The 17,986-nt window shown below is 34.6% G+C and overlaps 2 protein-coding genes across 2 annotated transcripts; both read right to left on the bottom strand.

The window, feature by feature from the left end:
• Nucleotides 1–1,249: 1,249 nt before the first annotated feature.
• Nucleotides 1,250–8,908, bottom strand: LOC143577535 (plasma membrane ATPase 3-like). The gene is made up of 22 exons (XM_077061342.1): nucleotides 8,781–8,908; nucleotides 6,761–6,815; nucleotides 6,493–6,612; nucleotides 6,287–6,385; nucleotides 6,054–6,191; nucleotides 5,843–5,977; nucleotides 5,578–5,757; nucleotides 5,271–5,477; nucleotides 5,075–5,194; nucleotides 4,883–5,002; nucleotides 4,682–4,804; nucleotides 4,490–4,594; nucleotides 4,273–4,417; nucleotides 3,999–4,163; nucleotides 3,673–3,911; nucleotides 3,559–3,591; nucleotides 3,400–3,481; nucleotides 3,171–3,331; nucleotides 2,658–2,855; nucleotides 2,392–2,574; nucleotides 2,129–2,304; nucleotides 1,250–1,535 (listed from the first exon to the last, which is right to left on the bottom strand). The coding sequence occupies exons 2-22, from the start codon at nucleotides 6,812–6,814 to the stop codon at nucleotides 1,439–1,441; spliced, it is 2,880 nt and encodes a 959-aa protein (XP_076917457.1). The 5' UTR covers nucleotide 6,815; nucleotides 8,781–8,908; the 3' UTR covers nucleotides 1,250–1,438.
• Nucleotides 8,909–13,774: 4,866 nt separating this feature from the next.
• LOC143577544 (beta-glucuronosyltransferase GlcAT14B-like) lies at nucleotides 13,775–17,335 on the bottom strand. The gene is made up of 4 exons (XM_077061350.1): nucleotides 16,801–17,335; nucleotides 15,294–15,369; nucleotides 15,096–15,211; nucleotides 13,775–14,289 (listed from the first exon to the last, which is right to left on the bottom strand). The coding sequence occupies exons 1-4, from the start codon at nucleotides 17,333–17,335 to the stop codon at nucleotides 13,775–13,777; spliced, it is 1,242 nt and encodes a 413-aa protein (XP_076917465.1).
• Between the last annotated feature and the right edge of the window lie 651 nt (nucleotides 17,336–17,986).

Raw genomic sequence — 17,986 nt, 5'->3', positions numbered from 1 at the left:
GTAAAGAGACTTAGATTATGCTAAAGCTAAGATTCTTTTTTGTTTTCATCTCTTTTATCTTGGATTTTTGTCATTATTTGTTTAAGTTGCTATTATTGTTACCATTACTTCAATATAAATGAAATAGACAATAATATTATCACAAAGTAGCTTGTGGTGAAGAGGTAAGAAAGAAACTTGATGTTTCATGTGACTCAGGTTCGATTCATGCCCCCATCATTTAGTTTCGGTGGCAACAAGTGATGATGTGAGACTAGACAAGTAGGTTGTGTTCAATAGTTGGATCCTTGAACTGAACTGGTTTTATCTCACCACACTTTCGTGCCTTCAGGCGAGTGTTCACGGGCGTTGGCCTTAGATGAGGGTGGGTTTTCCTCGGATAAAAAATCGGGCGTATCCTGATGTGATGAACTTAGTCAGTATCCCATTTGAAAGATTTGTTAGCCGTTCAAAACAAAAGACGGTAACTTATAGTTACCCATTTAATTGTCTAACCATCAATATACGAATCAGAGAAGTGGTAATTAGGGGTGAGCAGAAAACCGAATTAACCGAACCGAAACCGAATAACCGAAAAAATCGAACCGAAAAAAATCGAACTGAAGCATTAACCGAAAGTTATTTTTTTTGTTTTTCGAAAAAACCGATTTTTAGGTTTAGGTTCAGTTATCCATTTTAAAAAAACCAAAAAAACCGAACCGAACCGTTAATCGAACCTGTGTTTTCTACGTGTTTTTTTTTAAATGTTATGATCGGAAACAAAACACCAAAAGAATTGATGAAGATTATGAAGATTTTGGCTAAACTTTGAAGATAGATAAGATAATGAATGAAGATTCGGGCCAAACTTTTATTGTTTTTTTTAATTAAAAACTTTGTTCTCATATCAATAACCGAACCGATCAAACCGTACTCACCCCTAGTGGTAATATATCTCAAATCAATTTTGAATATGCCATTGAACTTCATTTAATAAAAAGAAAATACTAAGCTGTCATTAACTCATGTAATTTCTTAGCTGTCGCATTTAATTTCTTAGTTTTCAGTACAATAACATATGCGGAAACTCCCCTATAAAAAGAAGTTTCGTCACGTATTCCTCTCTTGTTTTAACTTTTCGCTTCCACGCCGCTTCATACATAACGGATGGCAATTCCGTCATGTGAGAGTATCCGTATCATATTTTCGTTAACTATAAAGCTGGTAAAAAACATTAACAATCAACAAAAATAGACCTAACAATCTTAAATATACAAACTGTGAACCTTTTTTTTTTAAATGGACAAATTTAACAAGTGCTACTCTATATATAATAGACTGATTCTGTTATATGTGACACAAGATTTAGAAATTTTAACATACCAAACAATATATTGTGCACTTGCATATACACACAGTGCACACTACATATACTTTGAGACGGTAGTATATTACATTCTCACACGGTGTATGATTGTTGAATCGTATCTATGTCGATGTTCTTCAGTTTTACAACTGATTCCACGTGACCTTTCAACGTAAGCAACTCTCGCAGCCTGCAACAAAACAGTCATACCATTACGGCACGTGTTAATGTGTTATTGGTAGGCATCATGTAAAGGAACTGGACGTTATGAACTGTTTGGTGGGAAGTTTGTTTATGTTCGTTTATCTAATAAACGAGCGAACATGAGCAGTTTTTTTTGGTTCATTTAACTAAATGCATGAACACGAACGTTTTATTCGTTCATTTAAGTTCATAAACGTCCGTTTATGTTCGTATATGTTTGCTTAAGTTTTAGTAAATACGTAAGTAGTTATATTTATATAAATATAATAATAACAGGGGCTCGTTTAATATATATGTATTTATACACACACACACACACACACTTGGTTACATTTGTTCTATTATGTTCGTGTAAGTTTGTTTGTTTTGTTCTTTTGTGTCCGTTTACGTTTATGAATTGTTCGTTTAGGTTTCAAATGAACGAGCATGAACGAACATGAACATGACCGTTTTCTTAATAAACGAACATGAACACAAAAAAATTTTTCTATTATATGTTAATGTTCATGTTTGCTCGGTTCGTTTATAGAATTATAGGCCTAGTTATTCGTTGTTAGTCTAATCAAGTAATCCTAGTACCTTGCCATCTCAGCTCTGCGTTTTGCATCTTCAGCCATTTGATTAAGCTCATTGTAGTTGTTGCGGTCAACGTTATGGATTTCAGGCGGGTCCAGCCCGTGCAGTGTTCTTTGAGCTTGAGCCCATTTAAGCTCACGGTCTTCCTTACCAAAGTTTCTTTTCCTGGTGAAAGCAACCTGCATGCAACAAACAAGTTTATTTATTGTAATTATCCAGTAATTAAGGGATTAGTTAGTTAGTTAGTTGGTCAACGTTAGACTTACGCGTTGGTCAATGACAAGATCCCATGCTTTACCACTTAAAGCATATCTAATGAAGAACTTTATAAAATCAAGTGGGATGTAAAACACAATGTTGTAAAGCCATATAACACCGGCCCAACCCCATCCGATCCCTTCGATCGCAGCAAAGTTCCAGTCTGCGTATACCGCAATCAACGTTGCTATCTGAAAATGGAAAATAACAATCAACTTATTTAATTAATTATTATCAATATTATTATCAATAATTGATTGATAGTTCCACTTACCAACTGAGCAATCAAGAAAGCAGCGAAAAGGAGGGCTCCTGGACGTTCATAAACGGACCAGCTTCTAGATCGTGTAACGAATATTAATGCTTGACTGATGGTACTCACTTGTAGGTATACTGCTGATGCTAGCTTTTTCTTAAACTCATCAGATCCAATGTGGTCAGCTTTCTGAAGGCTTGAAACTCCAAAAACACGCTGGAAAATGCCACGCCAGATAATTGTTTTGTAATAAATATAGAGCAGATGATTGAGAAAACAACTAAATATAAAATTATAACTTTCTTGCTATAATCACACATCAGAAATGTCATTTAACCATTTTATTTTCTTAAAATGAGGTTAATGTTTGTACATTTCACACGTGAACATAAAGTTGATACGTGAAACTTGTTTAGTTAAAAATATATTTGACATGCACACTGGAGTGTACATTGTATAAATATAATAAAGAAGCAATGAGTATTTTCTTGTTGTTCTATAAAACTAAACTATGAAGAGAAACTTTCTTACTGGAAAAAAATCGGTATCATAAGCTGCCCAGAAGAAAATGACTGTCATCATAGCTAAGTAGCTACCGAGAATAATGCCTGTAGCGAAAATCTCTGCTAATTTCCAGCTGTCCGGTTGAGGGGATGGTTTCACTCTATCCTTGGAAATAGTCATAATGGTACCTAGAAATAGCAACGTTTTAGTTGGGATAATTTAATGTTTTGTTGTCGGTTGAAGAACGAATTCTAACCATCATTGAGAATTGCAATGATCAGGACCATGAAGGGTGGAAAGTCAAACTTCCATATGAGAGCTAGTAGCATGAAACCAAGCTGTTGAAACAGAGATTAGTCAACATGCAGTAGAGCATAGTCAAAGTCAAAGTCAGAACCGTATACATAATACATACCACTATACGGATAGTAATCGAGACTGCGTATATCTGCATAAAAGAAATCAGGAATTAAAAATTTGAGACTATATAAGCGAAATATGCTTATTCAAGATCTGAACTTAAACTTACAGTGTAATTTTTCATCCTCTGAAAGATCGCTCGGCTGGTGAGTACTGCACTGATAATAACACTAAGACCGGGTTCAGTCAACACAATATCAGATGCACTACGTGCAGCATCAGTTGCATCTGCAACCGCAATTCCAATATCCGCTTTCTTGAGTGCAGGTGCATCATTCACTCCATCACCAGTCATACCACATATATGCTTTCTTGCTTGTAAACGTTTCACAATTTCATATTTATGCTCTATAACAAAACCACAAATATATAGCATTAAGTGAAGTAACTAATAACCAAAAAGAAATATTTTTTTGTCAATGATGATAGATATACCGGGGAAGACGCCAGCGAAACCATCAGCTTTCTCAATCAACTCGTCAATCGGTAAGGCTGCAATCGATTCATCTCGGTTTTGTCCCAGTAATGCAGATGAAGGGTACATGTTGGTCCCCATTCCTAGACGTCGTCCTGTTTCTTTTCCTATAGCTAACTGATCACCTATTCAAGATCAAAAACAAGAAATGACTAGCGAATGCATTTGCCAATAATAATTATAATAATAATACTTTTTACATCTTAGATGATAAAAGAAGTTAAGAACCGATACCTGTGATCATTTTAACGCTTACTCCCAGATTCAAAGCTCTTCTAATAGTCTCTGCACTGTCATGCCTAGGCGGGTCAAATAGAGGCATAAGCCCAATAAACTCCCATGGGCCTCCCGGGCTTTCCTTCTTTCCCTCAGGGACTTCCTGTTTTTAAAAATAATATTACATAAAAAAACTCACTGCAGGATCTTTTTTGTTTCAGAATTTTCTACATACCTGGTATGCTACTGCAAGGGAGCGTAAACCACGTTCAGCAAATTTGTCTATCACAAGATGAACCCTACGCTCAATTTGTGATCTATTATGTGCAAGATTCAAAATCTGAAATATCATAAAAGACAAGTAATTGGTTATTGGTCAGTTACTGATGATATTGTTAAAGCAATGCATATCAGTTGCTTTCTTTACCTGTTCAGGTGCACCCTTACTAACACGGTGCATTTTATTATCACCATCGAGATATGTCAATGCTGTCCTCTTATCGGTTGGGTTGAATGGAAGGAAATGGATCTCTCTAATACCCGCCCGTGCCTAAATAAAACATATAATATTATTAATAATGTATTTTAAGCCAGATCAGAATAACCATTAATGTCATAGATTTTCAACCTCCTTAGGGTCAGCCAACATCCCTACTATAGCAGCATCTATTGCATCTTGGTTTTCCACCCTAGAGGCTCTTGCAGCCATCAACACCACCATATCAGCATCAACTCCTTTAGCAAATATCTGTAAAGTAAAATGAGACATTAAGTGAAATAATATTATCGAAAGAAACCGAGTGTTCAAATGTCAAGTAACCTCTATTAGATTTTTGTCAACAGAAAGCTTGTTTAGTGTCAAAGTCCCGGTTTTGTCGCTGCAAAGAACATCCATGCCTGCCATTTCTTCTATTGCTGTCATTCTTTTTGTGATAGCTCCCTAAAGTGATGTACAAAATTGCACATATATTAGTGTCCTGACAATGAAACAATAAATGCACACATTTTTAACCAACCTGCTGAGATAAACGATGTGAACCGATTGCCATTGTGACAGATAAAACTGTTGGCATAGCAATAGGAATACCACCGATGAGAAGAACCAGCAAATTGTCAATTCCAGGACGATATTTACGGTGTTGAATTGGGTACATCACAATGATTTCTACTACCATTCCGATTGCAATTGAACATATACAGAAGTTCCCAATCGCTGTCAGTACCTGCAAGTTGTGACATCGTGTTTAGTACTTGATAGAAGCTGGAATTTGTGTAACCTAGCGTTTATTAAACGAACAAACAGATGCATATGTGCTTTTATACCTTCTGAAAATGGCCGACTTGGTGTGTAGAATCTACCAAATGCGCAGCCTTTCCAAAGAAGGTATGCACACCAGTGGCAATGACCACTGCTTCAATCTCCCCTTGTTTGCATGTGGAGCCTGAATAAACTCCATCACCGGGAACCTTTGTTACAGGAAGTGATTCACCGGTTAGAGCAGACTGCAGTTCAACCAATTGGAATAATTAGAAGATGAAAGGTTTAAGAACAAGGATAATCAAATAATAAGATTTAAAGAAAAAAGACCTGATCTATCTTTAACGGATCACCATCAAGAAGTCGAGCATCAGCTGGGATGATATCCCCGAGCTTAATACTGATTATATCACCTGGAACAAGAATGGCTGCTTCTTCCTCATTCCATTTCCCATCTCGAAGCACCTGATATTTCGTTTGTTGGTTTCATTAATCTAATATATAAAAGATATTACAGTCAACTCAACTGAAATGTTAATACCTTTGCTTTGGGTGCAAGGTGTGCCATGAGAGCTGCTGCTGCATTACCAGCATTGTTCTCCTCTATAAAGCTAATTGTTGAATTTATGACAAGCAGCGTGATAATCCCGACAAAATCCTGCCAGTCAGGTGGTTTACCCTGCACAATAACCAAGTTTCATCAACTAATCTGAAAGCAACATAATACTACATTTACTAGTTACTACATATATAAATACAGATAATATTACTCACTCCTCCATTAGCAAGTGCAATGGCCATAATTGCTGCAATTTCCATGACCCATGATAATGGATTCCACATAAACCCTAAGAACTTCAAAACTTTGCTCTCCTGAAATTATAACATTCAATAAATCTCAAATCAACTCGACAGAAATTTGCAAATTAAACATGATCAAGAACAGTAATGATAAGCCTGAAACCTAATAAACCACACACCTCCTTCTCTTCAAGCTTATTGTGCCCGAAAATCTCTAATCTCTTTTCGGCATCTTGTGATGTTAGCCCTTCTTTCGAACATCTCAAATTTTCAAAAACTTCCTCGAGTGGAATCGTTTCCTATATTTCAAAAAATGTTCTCTCATTAGCCACAATACTTTGCATAATAACAATCAAGTAATCCAACAAACGCCACCATTAACTTCTTATTCAGCTAAGAAACCGACTCGCAGTCATACAAACACAGATGCAGGTTACAGTTCCTTACCAAATCAACTGCTTCCTTCTTCACGGCTTCCATAATATCATCCGTCTCCCCCATCCTACATGATAAAAATTAAATTCATATTTATAGAACATGAACCATCAAATTAAGAAAACTGTAACTGCAACATACTAACAACTATTCAGCTGCCAAATATTTCTATTCATGTTCAAACATAACTAATATGCATAAGTTTACTTCATAGTTCATGATAACCTTCAACAGTTGAATTTACAAAATATTCACCAACCACACATGATTAAATCAATCACCTTAAAAACCTAAATTACACAAAGATTAATAATCATCCAAGTAAACTAAAGGAACAAATCATAAATGATGAGAGATCACCTAAGACTCATCAACTTCATAACGTGAACTGTACGCTTCAACCATGAGTGTAAACGAGCCGAGCCGAGCCGAGTCCGTGCTCAAGCTCGGCTTGTTTTTATTTAATAGTTAACTTATATACAATTTAATTTTATTCATATATTTTGAGAAAAACCTTAAATGAGCTTAAGTTCGGCTCGAGCTCGTTTACTACCTTAAAAGAGCCAAAGCTCGAGCAGTTCACGAGCAGCTCGGCTCGATTCCACCCCTAGCTTCAACAAGCAAAATCATTAAATCAATACATACATCTATACATTTACAATGAATATTATAATCTCATCAACACAATCATACCAACCGAATTCCGATTTAACCGAGCACGAACGGTTAAGTTAGATCAAAATAACTTCAAATCAGTTACCTTATAACCTATAGCTGTTCTAAATCACGTAAACAATCAGCACATGATCTAATTGATACTTCTAACAAATGAGTCAAAGCGAATTCAAATTCAATGAAGTTGAAGAGCTCGGCTCGTGAGTTGTTTAATTAAGCTTGAGCTCGGCTTGTTTATTATTATTTATTAGTTAACTTATATACGTCTTTAATTATTTTCATATATTTTGAGAAAAACCTTAAACAAGCTTAAGCTCGGCTCAAGCTCGTGTATACCTTACTCGAGCCAAAGCTCGAGCAGTTCACGAGCAGCTCGGCTCGTTTACACCCCTAGCTTCAACAATCAGTATCAATACATACATCTATACATTTACAACAAATATTATCATCTCATCAACACGATCATACCAACCAAATTCCTAAACCAAACACGATCAACTAAGACTCGTCAATTTCGTAACGTCAACTGTTCGCTTTAACCACGAGTGTAATCGAGCCAAGTCCGTGCTCGAGCTCGGCTCGTTTCGGTCTCTTTTTCTAAAGCTCGAACTCGGCTTGTTTACTATTAATTATTTAATTCATATACGTTTTAGTTACTTTTATATTTTTTGAAAAAAAAACACTTAAACAAGCTTAAGGAGCTTGACTAGAGCTCGTCTACTACCTTACACGAGCCAAAGCTCGAGCTGTTCACGAGCAGCCCTGCTCGCCCCCCCCCCCCCCCTAGCTTCTTCAACAATCAAATTCAATACATATATCTATACATTTACAATGAATATAATCATCTCAACACGGTCAAACTAACCAATTGAATTCCGATTTAACCGAACACGAACCGTTAGGTTAGTTCGTAATAATTCATATATGTTTTAATTATTTTTATATATTTTGAAAAAAAAACACTTAAACAAGCTTAAGCTCAGCTCGAGCTCGTCTACTACCTTACTCGAGCCAAAGCTCGAGCAGTTCAGCAGCTCGGCTCATTCACACCTCTAGCTTCAACAGTCATATCCAATACACATATATATAGCTATACATTTACAACGAATATTATCATCTCAACACGAATCAGTTATCAAACTAACTAAATTCCGATTTAACCGAACACGAACAGTTAGTCAGTTAGGTTAGATCGAAATACGTACAAATCTGTTACGTATAGTTGTTCTAAATCACGTAAACAATCAGATCATATGATATAATTAAAACTACTAACAAACCGAAACCGAATTCGAATTGAATGAAGAAGTTGAAATAATAATAATAATAATAATAATAATAAGTGAAAGAATTAGACCTGAAATTGATGAAAGGAGTCTTCAAATTTGTGCTGTTTGGTTTGACTAACTGTCTTAACTAACTGATTGAAGAAGAAGAAGCAAATTAAGCGTGGGAAAGTTGATATAGTGTGTGAATGACTAGTGTAATAAGGTGGTTGGTTTAGGGGTATATGTGTCTTTTCCTTTTGCTTTTTTTTATCGTTTCGGTTTGATTTCGATTTTTTCAGTATTTTTGTTCGTTTTTTTTGTTCAGTTTCAGTTTTTATTGTTAATGTGTACCAGTGCTCGGTTAAGCATTCGTTTTAGACTCATTCAGACCAATTCTAACTTTTTTCTTCGTTTAGTTTGACTTATTATGAACAGTTATACATTTTACTTAAACCTATGATAATCTGGATTTGTCATGTTTGCCAGGCCTATGTGTGACTAGTGTAAAAAGGTGGTAGGTACATGGCTAAATATGTCTTTTGTGTGTTTTTTTCATTCTGATTGGTTTTGTTTCGATCTGATTTCGGTTTTTTTTGTATTCGTTTGTTCGGTTGGATTTCGTTTTTTTTTCGTTTTGGTCCATTTACACGCATACCGGCGTACAATCAACCATTTTTCTACCCATTTTCACTGGTTTTTAACATGGACTCATTCCGACCAGTTCCAACTTTTTCCTTTTTTTTGTGCACTTACACGCATACCAGCGTCGTGTAGCTCAGCTAGTTAAGGGGACGTAAGACTTGAAACAATAACCTGTAGGTCGTGGGTTCGAAACCGATCCTAAGAGCCAATCACTTTGCCGTTGAATAAGGCTGATTTACCTCTCACGTGATGGACCTGGGATGGTCTAGCGTGGGCCGGTTAGTGTATCCGGAACAACACGTTTTGAAACAATAATAACGAAAATTGGCCACGTTTGCGAGACCTATATGTGTGACTAGTGTAAAATGGTGGTAGGTGTAGGGGTAAATATGTCTTTTGGTTTTGATGGTGATTAATTTGGCGGGTACCACTAACTAGACTAATTTAATTTCAATAGGTTTTTATATTTGTATTTGTTGGTGACTAGGAGATGGCTTTATGTGTTAATTACTTGTCAAAGTGAGAAAGATGTTTGTCTGGTGATTGATTGGTATTTAATTGGAGTGGTTCATGAATCATGAGGACCATTTTAACAAAAGATAAGTTTGATTAATTTATGTGTTAAGCGTGTAACAATCATTTCATGTTTTTCTTTTAACAGTTAATTTGAATTATTGGCAGACCATTGACTCAACTAATCATTTTCATTCCTCGAGGCCGAAGAGTCTGAGACCATCTTCAGAAGAGAACCCACCATAAATGAGAAAAGATTATTAACATCATATGTTATTCTTAAAAAAAGATTAAGCATATTATTGAAGATTGAAATACTTTTATTCATATAATGTTTTGAAATAAATTAGTAGGTAGATATGAAGTTACAACAAAATTAATCAATGAAAAGAAATTTGGAAAGGCCAAAGTCAAGATAGAGGAGCCAAACAAGGATTTGGGGTTCTAAGTTCTTTTTTGAAATATATGGGTTTTGGAATTGAGTTTTAAAACAACTTATTGACTTATTGGTTTTTTTTTAAATTATTTTGAAAAGCTAGGATTTGTGGTCTTTTAAAAACAATTTTTTAACCATTTAAAAACTAAAATAAAAATGACTTTTGTGTTTGCCAAACATTTTTAAAATTATCGACATTTTGATAAAACCAATAAGTCAATAAATTGTTTTCAAACTCAATCGCAAACGTCATTTATTGGGTTAACTATATCATTGTTTACTTTTAGTGTTCAAAATAAGAATACCTATGTTATGTTATACATACGTAGTATTCTCTAAAACATCTTTTTTTTTAAGAAACATTGCATGTTCAACAACCCCTTTTATAAATATTAACCAAACTCGGATGCATTGTATCACACAAGATCAAGTATTTACCAAATTCCTATAACACCATATGTTGTGGTTTAACACCGAGGGCATTGTATCACACAAGATCAAGTGTTACCAAATTCCTATATAATTTGTTATATTTATTGTTATAACGTTAGTCGTCGTTTAAAAACTAAGAACCTTTTTTTCTTGCTCAGTCGAGACAATTAAATCCATAGGATCGGCCATGTATCAATCGACTGAGTTATTGTCACTTCATGCAGATTTAAAGTAACTAGTTATAAGATTAGAGATAATAAGATAAAGTGTGAAATCATGTTCACCTCTAAATATCATAAAATGTAAATTTATATTTATCAGAACTTAAATAGATAGGCATTTTAATATTTTATAGCCAAAATAATTTTTAATATGTAAAAAAGTTTGTGGCATTGTTTTTTGGAAAGTGAGGGCAACTCCTTGTTCTTATATGGTCTTTATCTTTGATTATTCTAACATATTTATTGTATGTGGTGTTGATGTCTTTTCATATGATGGTTTTAAAACTAATATATTATGATCACAACTTTTGGACTATTATAATTAGCAAACCAATGAATCCCAAAGATAAGTATGACTTGTGTAACAATCATTTCATGTTGTTAAGAAAAATAATTAAATCTATTGTTTTGAAGATTAATTAAAAAAATGACTAATTAAGCAACCAAATAACATGATCACCTGAAAAGTGAAGGGTTTTGAAGCCATTTGATCAAAGATATTTTAATAAACCTTGTATTTTTAGTTACAATCTAAAAACAAGAAATGTAAAATAGAATCAAATAATAGTTATGCCTTTAAGTCGTTAGTTTTAAAAATCACTTCATTTTAAGAATTCAAATGACCTCCAAGTAGTAAAGAGAATTCCTTTCACAAGTAGTTTCTTCTTCTTTGTTAAATGATTTTGATACATCCATATATATATATATATATATATATGTTTAGGGGCAATTTCCTAGAATAATAACCAAGTTTTAAAAGTACTTTAATTAGGTCACTCAACTTTAAAAAATATTCTAATTAACTCACTTTTATATTTTATCAAATTAAAGGTTTTAACCTTTTTTAACGTTTTTCTTTTTTGCTTCACATTAGAAATATTTTTATATATTTTTTGATGTTGACGTTGAGTGGCGACGTGAAATTTATTTTTTATCTTTGAATTTTAATACAATAAACGTTTTTAAAATTTTGTAAATATAACTACATATATTGCAAATTCCGACTTCCACAGCTTATCCTCCATTTATTTCTTGACGCACCAAAAAATCGGTGAGACTCGACTTGAAAATTTAGTGACCCGATTTAAGAAAAATATGTATGAGTAACATAATGAACATTTTTAAAAATTAGTTACTATTTTATGAGGTATTTCTTATCATTTAATATGTATTTGTACAGTTTACTATAATAATTAGGTTGCATTTTTTTTAGCTTAAAGGAAGCAAAGGTGGCACCTATGACCTAACCTATATAACAAATACATTGTAAATTTGTAATGATAATGATTATACTATTCCGATGCTAATACTAGTCAAGAAGATTCTATTATTTGTTTAATTAAGGCAATGGTTATTCACACGCCCCTTTTTTGTTATTCATACACCCTTGTAACACACATTTTATCATTGTGTATATCCTATAAAGAGTGTATGAATAACACATCCCTTAATTAAACATGGCTGACTGACTAATCATTGTATACATTAAAAAATGATTTTATTAACAACCAATAGAATGATATTCCGTAGAAACGTAACAAGTTAATTCAATAAAGACATAACAATATGTAACGTTTGCTGTTACACTTCTATAAACATGTAAATGAGGAAGTTAGTGACAAAGTTTAAACAAAAACGTGTCCACCCTTCCTAGGAAGAGAAAGCCACATGTATATTCCATATGTTCGTGTTTAATTCTTCCATATGTTTGTGTTTAATTCGTTTTTATTGAACACACCCCTATATATCACCATGTTATAAGGTTGAAAAATGTAAATATATAATTTTTATCAAAATAACTTGCTAATGTGTACAAATTTTTGTGGTAATGGATGATGAATAGTCATTGGAATGTGAGAGCAACTCATTGTTCTTATTATATGGTCTCCTCTTTGATTATTCTAACATATTTATTGTATGTGTTGCTTATGTCTTTTTCATGTCTATTATATGTACTGGGCCAATGACCCAGCCCAAACGGCCCATTAAGATTTTAGCCCGCTCTCTTTTACAAAAGAGAAACTGAGAAAGCAATACTTATGTATGCTAGAGACTAGAGAGGGGGTCTATATGGTCATTAAACCATTTTGAAGGGTCAAAAACGGTGATAATGTCGTTACCAACGGCTATTTAAAAAAAAATCTAAGTAACCGGTTTTTACCCACTCTCAAAAACTGGTTTTTGGTTAAGCGGGTAGAAATCAGTTGGGCGTCCTAAATTTTCAAACTGGTTACTGACGGTTAGAATCAGTTAAAAACCGGGTTTTTTGGGAACGGTTACTAACCAAAACCAGTTCCGGTTTTATGAAACCAGTTTTTTTATGCACCACTAATCCACTATTGACAAGTAGGTAAAAGTATAACAATTTGTTCATATTTCTACAATAAAAGATTGTCCTTGCCAAACTTAAGTTGAAAATACATTTCATAACCTATAATAATAATAATAATAATAATAATAATAATACAACATCCTAACCTATACATAAATTTATTTGATACCAGTTGAACTAGAGATGCAAATCCTAACCTGTTAACCGAACCAAAACCAGTCAGACCCTAAAAACAAAACCGAAAGTAATTTACAACCGATACAAACCGGTTGAGTAAGGACCCGGATTTAGATTTTGAGAAAGAACCCGGGTAGTAACCGATACCGGATACATGAAAAGACGAAAAACTACTAAAAACAAAAAACCACAACAAACTACTCTCTACATCTATGCACACTATATGCAACATATATCATATCATTTAATCCTATCAAATTTCACATAACTTCATATACTTCTTACAACATAACATGACCTGTTACAGAACGCGGGCCCGACCCGTTTTCCCTACTTGCATTGCTTTAGTCTAAACCTTTTACTAGACAAAAGCGACCCGATTAAATCCTCAACCCTCTTAGCACCCGAACCAGGCCTAAGCAACGTCACATTACCCGTTACAGAACACGGGTCCGACCCATTTTCCCCACTCCCAACACACCACCCTCCGGGAACAATCATTCCAGGCCCACGAAACAGCAAACCCGAGTCAATCATATCAAGAACCGGGTCATCTTGATGAAACTTTCTAGCGAACGGCGCGTTGCTGTCGACCATTTTCTGATAGTACCCCATTGTGAGATAATGCGGGTGCTGTTTTGGTGGCTTGTCCCATGAAATGAAGTGCAGGTCAGTGTTGACTGTTGTGTTTTGAAACTCGTTTGCGTTGCATACAACGGTGTGGAAATAGCCTTCGGGCGATGAGATGAAGTTTGTGTAGTACATAAGAACAGTTCGGGGTAAGTTGTCGTAACCCCATATGCAGAAATCGATAAACGGGCGAGATAATACCATCCATGCAGACCCTGAGTTAAAATGCATAACATATGTTATCTTGTAATGTGTTGCAGACTTGCAGACTATAAAGTATAACAAAACAAGATGATATATATACTTATATTGAACTAGTTTCTCTACCCGAGCAGCTGGCAAAACCCCAGCGTTGGTTAAACCCGAGCGTTATGTTACTACGATGAGTTAACACGAATTCGGTCAGTAGCAGCTGCATTCGTTACGAGATAGACACTATTGGTTATAAAATTTGAGCGTTAAAACCCAAAAAATTAATTCGCCAAATTAACATATAAGAAAATAAATTATTGAAAATCTTGTCGGTGGTAAAACGCAAGCGGTGTTGGTCTCGAGCATTGAGGAGGTAACTTGCCACGAATTCGGTCGGTTTTGATTACGTACGTTACGATACCAGAACTAAAAAATGAAAAAATATATATATATAAAAAAAATTGAGGTGGACCAAGAACCAAATTTTATTTTTTTGGAGGGGGGGGGGGGATCGGTCGGTAACTTGCGCATTGGTAAAACCCGAGCGTTGTTGGCCATGGGCTTTAAATAAGGTTGCGAGTCTGAGCGAACTCAGTCGGTTTCTTTCAGGTTTGCTATGGTACCGGAACTAAAACAAACAAAAATTGACGTTTAATTGGTCGGTTTCAATTACATTTATTATGGTTATTGAACTAAAAAATAAATAAAAAACAAAACTCACCGACCAATACGTGGCAGCTAAGTGGCCCAATAAGCCACTTGCGGCACCAAAGTTTCTATTTATATATATTAGTAATAGTAATAGTAACAGTAACAGTAATAGTAATACCTGTAAATAATTTGAATGCTGTAGGTACGTCTCGACGCTGCGTAATCTCAAAAACATCAGCCTTTTTCGACATATATAGCCCGGGATCAACTATAACCGGCAATGCTCGTTTAGACCTGTTCGTTTTAATCACTAAATTACGACTAATTCGGTTACCGAATCCAAAATTTCCATAATAAAAGAATCACAATCACTCACTTTTTCCATCCAATTTTACTTGTGTGATCAAGAAAGTTGAGATCCCTTGGTAAATAAGAGAATGCATGAAGCAAATCTGTAAAACAAATACAAATAACATCAACAGTCAAATAGTTAACTCATATGCAACATAATATGTAACATAAAAAGCCTTAACTTAACTTAAGATTAGGCCTGTAAATGAGCTGAACGAACACGGACAGGGGCATGTTCTTATTCATTCATTTAACTTTAACTGAACACGAGCATATAATCGAACATGTTTTTGTGTTCATGTTTGTTCTTTAAGCAAAAAAGGCATGTTCGTGTCCGTTCATGTTTATTCGTTTAAAGCCTAAACAAACGGTTCACAAATATAAACAAATAGAAAAAAAATAAACGAACGCAAATGAACATAAATGACCAAACAAAACCAAGTAGATAAACACACACATGTACATATTCGTGTAATTAAACGAGCTCCTTTCATGTTTATATTACAAACGTAATACAAACAACCATAACTACTTACGTATTTATATAAATTATAACGAACGACCATAACTACTTACGTATTTATTAAAATTTAAACGGATGTAGAATGTAAATAATTTAAAACCTAGACAAATGGTTCACAAACGTAAACGAACAAAAACAAACAAACATAAACGAAGTAGTGTAAGGATCAAATACATACAACTGTTTACGTGACAAACGTACACATAACTAGAGTAACAGATTATGGATTAGAGTAATTATAATTACTCGTCTTTATTTGTTGTTGTGCAATTACCTAGTTCAAAAATCAAAACTGTTGAGCAATAATGATTAGTCTAGTTATTTGTACGTTTATTATGTTAATTTCATTTGTACCGGATCCCACCCACCTATAGATATACATATACAAATAATTCATTTAAACACGCCCCTTTTATGTCTGTATTTATATAAATATAAGTATATAACTACTTACGTATTTATTAACATTTTAACCAACGTAAATAAACGATCATACACACACTTTCATATAAAACATAAACGAACGAACAAAACCTGTGTTCATGTCCGTTCGTGTAATTAAATGAACATTGTTCATGCTTATAAACAAACGGTTCACGAATGTACACGAACACAAACAAACTTAAACAAAATAGAACAAACATATAAATACGCAAATCAACATAATTGACCACACAGAAACAAGTGTGTGTGTGTATAATACACACACTGACATACATACATACATGCATACATGCATACATACATACATACATATTCATATAATTTAAACGAGCTCCTTTTATATTTAACTTTATATTTATATAAATATAACCACTTACGTATTTATTCAAAATTTAAACGAACGTAAATGAACGACCATAATGTGTGTTGTGTTCGTTCGTTTAATTTAAACGAACGAAAAAACATGCTAAATATACAAACTTCCTGCTAACAAACGTTCGGTTCGTTTACAGGTTAACGCAAGCAACATAAATGGCAACAACAACATTACAACACTTTACTTTACCATCTTGAGTAATCAGGGGATAATCAGATGCACTAAGATTAATAAACCAATCCCAGTCTCCACCATCCTTCAACAACACCGCAGCCGCATGCAACGTATTCGCAACCATGGTCGGTCCACGGTACGTCACCAAATTCGCTTTACTAATCATGACGACATTCCCAAACTTTGCGAAAACCGGATGGGTGTTCACAAAGTGGTTTAACTCAAGCCTTTCGTTAGCTAACGAGTCAGCGTCTAAATGGACAACGTAGCGGTTGTTGGGGTGGTAGAGAGCTAGGAGAGTTCGTTTCAGCATGGAGGTCTCGTGTTTGGAACCCGAGATGAGGTAAGCGAAACGAGGTGAAGGTCGGGAGGAAGAGATCGAGATCGGGAGAGGGTGGAGTTTGTGTTCGACGAAAGGTGGTGATGGAGATTGGGTGGGTAGTATTATTATAATTATTAAGAGGGTGGTGAGTAGTAGTAATAATAATAATAATAAGGAGAATGGGTAGATCCATTTACGATGCATGTAATAGGTTTGTAATTTGTTCATGGTTGGTACATGGATGGAAGAAGGAGTGTTGATGGTGAGATTTGGGAGAAAATGAGATTACAAATGGAGAATTGAATATTATTATTTATGATGTTATCAAGGATGGTGATTGGTGAGAATGGAAATTATGGAGTGGGTTTTAGTTAGGGTGATGAGGGCTTGTCTTTATTTGGTGTGTGGATGGGTGGATGTGTGAAACGTGTAAGATGAGATTCATAAACGAGGATTTGGAATTTGTTGGATTGATGGCTTCTGTTACTAGAGATTGGCTCGTTTTTTTTGGGGTAGGAAAAGAGAATGGGGTTGGGGGAACGGCGGTAAAGGAGAAAATGGCGTAGGCGAAGCCGAGTTTTTTTTTGTGTTTTTGGTCAAGTGTCGGAGAAGACAGTTTTTTTTTTTTTTTTTTTTGGTAAAATGTCAGAGAAGACGGTTTTTTTTTGTTTTTGGTAAAATGTCAGAGAAGACGGGTTTTTTTTTTTTTTTTTTGTAAAATGTCGGAGAAGACGGTTTTTTTTGTATTTTGGAAAAATGTCGGAGAAGACGCTTGTTTTTGTGTTTTCGGTAAAATGTCGGAGAGGACGGCTCAGAAGGTGATTTGTTGTGTCATATACAGCAGGATAAGGAAACTAAAGGGTTGATGCATTTGGAGAA

The sequence above is a fragment of the Bidens hawaiensis genome, unplaced genomic scaffold, assembly GCF_021521415.1.
Source record: "Bidens hawaiensis isolate Kalapana, Puna unplaced genomic scaffold, B.hawaiensis_p1.1 tig00028733_1, whole genome shotgun sequence".
Taxonomy (NCBI): Eukaryota; Viridiplantae; Streptophyta; class Magnoliopsida; order Asterales; family Asteraceae; genus Bidens; species Bidens hawaiensis.
This window is presented reverse-complemented; position numbering and strand designations above follow the sequence as displayed.